Source organism: Merops nubicus, unplaced genomic scaffold, assembly GCF_000691845.1.
Source record: "Merops nubicus isolate BGI_N331 unplaced genomic scaffold, ASM69184v1 scaffold11188, whole genome shotgun sequence".
NCBI classification, from domain to species: Eukaryota; Metazoa; Chordata; class Aves; order Coraciiformes; family Meropidae; genus Merops; species Merops nubicus.
In genome coordinates this window covers 1,593-3,850 of record NW_008626359.1, presented here as the reverse complement: position 1 = coordinate 3,850, position 2,258 = coordinate 1,593, and the positions used below count along the sequence as shown (strand labels likewise).

General features: G+C 55.4%; 1 protein-coding gene across 1 annotated transcript in view; it reads right to left on the bottom strand.

The window, feature by feature from the left end:
• Positions 1 to 1,178, bottom strand: part of LOC103778387 (Bloom syndrome protein homolog) — a gene marked incomplete at its 3' end in the record, with an annotated part of 15,976 nt that extends 14,798 nt beyond the window's left edge. Inside the window, exon 1 of the mRNA XM_008945969.1 lies at positions 1,069 to 1,178. Within this exon, the coding sequence (XP_008944217.1) occupies positions 1,069 to 1,163 (95 nt within the window). The remainder of the gene's footprint in view (positions 1 to 1,068) is intronic.
• Between the last annotated feature and the right edge of the window lie 1,080 nt (positions 1,179 to 2,258).

The window sequence follows — 2,258 nt, the reverse complement described above, 5'->3', positions numbered from 1 at the left end:
CAGACCACGGTGTCATAGCTCCTGGGCAGGAGCTCTCCTCAGTACTTTGCTTTGAGGCATAAGAGGTATCCACGGTTTGACTTTTTTTGGTGGAAAAATTGCTGGCATTAACTGGGGCAGAAGGCGGAGCTGGGAGGCTGGTGGATCTGGGCGAGTTCCTGGCAGAACTGGAGCTCCAGCTGGGGCCAGGACACAGAGCAGCCCCAGGAGAGCCCCACTCCAGACGTGCTTCCTGGGGCCTGGGGGAAGTGTTTGAGCTGCCTTCCTTCCAAGGGATGGAACTTGTGAGCAGTTTTCTCCTGGGAGAGGCGGCAAGGAAAGGAAGAAGGAAAAGAACAGTCACGAGCTCTGATTTCTACAATGTGCATTAGACAGTTGTGTCTCTGCTGTTGAAAACGTTGACGTGTGGTGGTCACAGAGCACTGTAACCCTGCATTTTAAAAATACTGCAAACAAATCCAGAGAAGAGAGAATAATACCAGAACACTGCTGAACTAAGTACTGACAAAATTACTACACCTCTTCTGCAGACAGAAAATAAAAGAATTGCTAATAGCAAAGAACTGACCCAGGCAAGGTAGAGCCTTTAAAGGTCACCCAGTGCCATACCCCTGCAGGGACATCTGCAGCTAGAGCAGGGTGCTCAGAGCCCCAGCCAACCTCACCTGGGATGGTTCCAGGGATGGGGCAGCGACCACCTCTCTGGGCAGCCTGGGACAGGGGATCAACACCCTCAGTGCCAACAATTTCTTCCTTCTCTCTAGTCTCCCTCTTTGAGTTTCAAACCATCCCCCCCTTGTCACATTCTGGAGAAGAGATGCAAGACTACCTGTGCTCAGACTGAGGGTGGAGCAGGACCCTTCTGTGGGGCAGAGCACTGGCACTGTCTACACTTTGGGCAGTTCACACTGTTTTTTATTCCCCTCAGTGTGTCAGCACTTTTCAGCTTTGTCAGAGCTCCCCCGGTGCGGTGGGGACCCCTGCTCGCCTTTGTCAGAGCTCCCCCGGGGCGGTGGGGCCCCCTGCAGGCAGCCGGGCACAGCTCGGGGAGCTGCTGCCGGGACCCACCTGAGCTCCCGCTGCTGGAGGAGGTCCCTGGCGCAGGACAGCCCCTGCAGCTGCTGCAGGGGGATGCCGTCCACCAGCCTGCAGATGTGCTCCATGACAGCCCAGAGCTGCTCCCGCCGCTCGCCTGGGAGGGGAGAGGGAGGGGGTGAGCACACGGGAGCACCGGCGCTCCTCAGAACAGCCACACGGTGACAGCACTCTCCCCAAGGAGAGGAAATCACAGGAAGGCTAAATAATCGGTTTTCAATATATTTTTCAGAAGTCTGAGTGCCTAAAGACACTGTTTCTGCGAGCACACGCTCACCTCCTCTGCAGATCTTTGCCCTGAGTTATTCATCTCTCTGCATTTTCCAAATACAGTCACAGTCCCTCCAAACTTACTTCCAAAAACCATTCAAGTTTAAGTGTTTTGCTTACCTCAAACTACCCCTCCCCAAACACACCAAATCCCATTTTCTCATGGATCTGTTCAGGTTGGATGAGGCCTCTCAGCTGCCCGGGCAGTGACCCCTCAGGTGGAATTCCAGCCTCAGCTCAGCTGCCCCAGTTTGGATTTGCTGGGTGGTCAGAGGGGCACAGCTCACAAGGAGCCAGTGGTCCCCAGGGGGCAGAGCTGGCTCCAGGTGCAGAGGTGTGGCAAGGTGGAGCCTGACTACCTTGATTTCCAGACCAGCATTGTTAAAACATAAATAAAAACACTTCTCTGGGCATTTATAAACACAGAATTTTAAGTGACACTGTGGGACAGAATCATCAGCTACATCTTTATGTATTGTTAGAGGGAAGTCTGATGCTGCAGCCTTCAAACCAGGCAGTGCCACACCTGCCCTTGGCAATTCCATTCTGCAGGTGAAACTCAGCAACGTTTAGCTCAATGTTTCAAAGGGAAACCTAAGGGAGCCCTGACACAGCTCCAGCTTCCAGCAGCTCTCTGTGCCACAGCTCACCTTGGGAACGATTTGAGCTGTTGCTTTTGAGCCATGTCCAGATGGAGTCAGGATGAGGCAGCAGCCCTGACCCACCCCGAGGGCCAGCCCTGCACCTCCTGGCCCCTGCCGGTGGCACAGGGACACACAGGGACAGTTGTCTGGGAGCCACCCCCGGGCCCGAGCGCTCCACGTACCTGCGTCCTGCGCCCCAGCCCCCGGCTGCACCACGGCTGCTGGCCCCCGCCCCCGCCCCTCACTGCA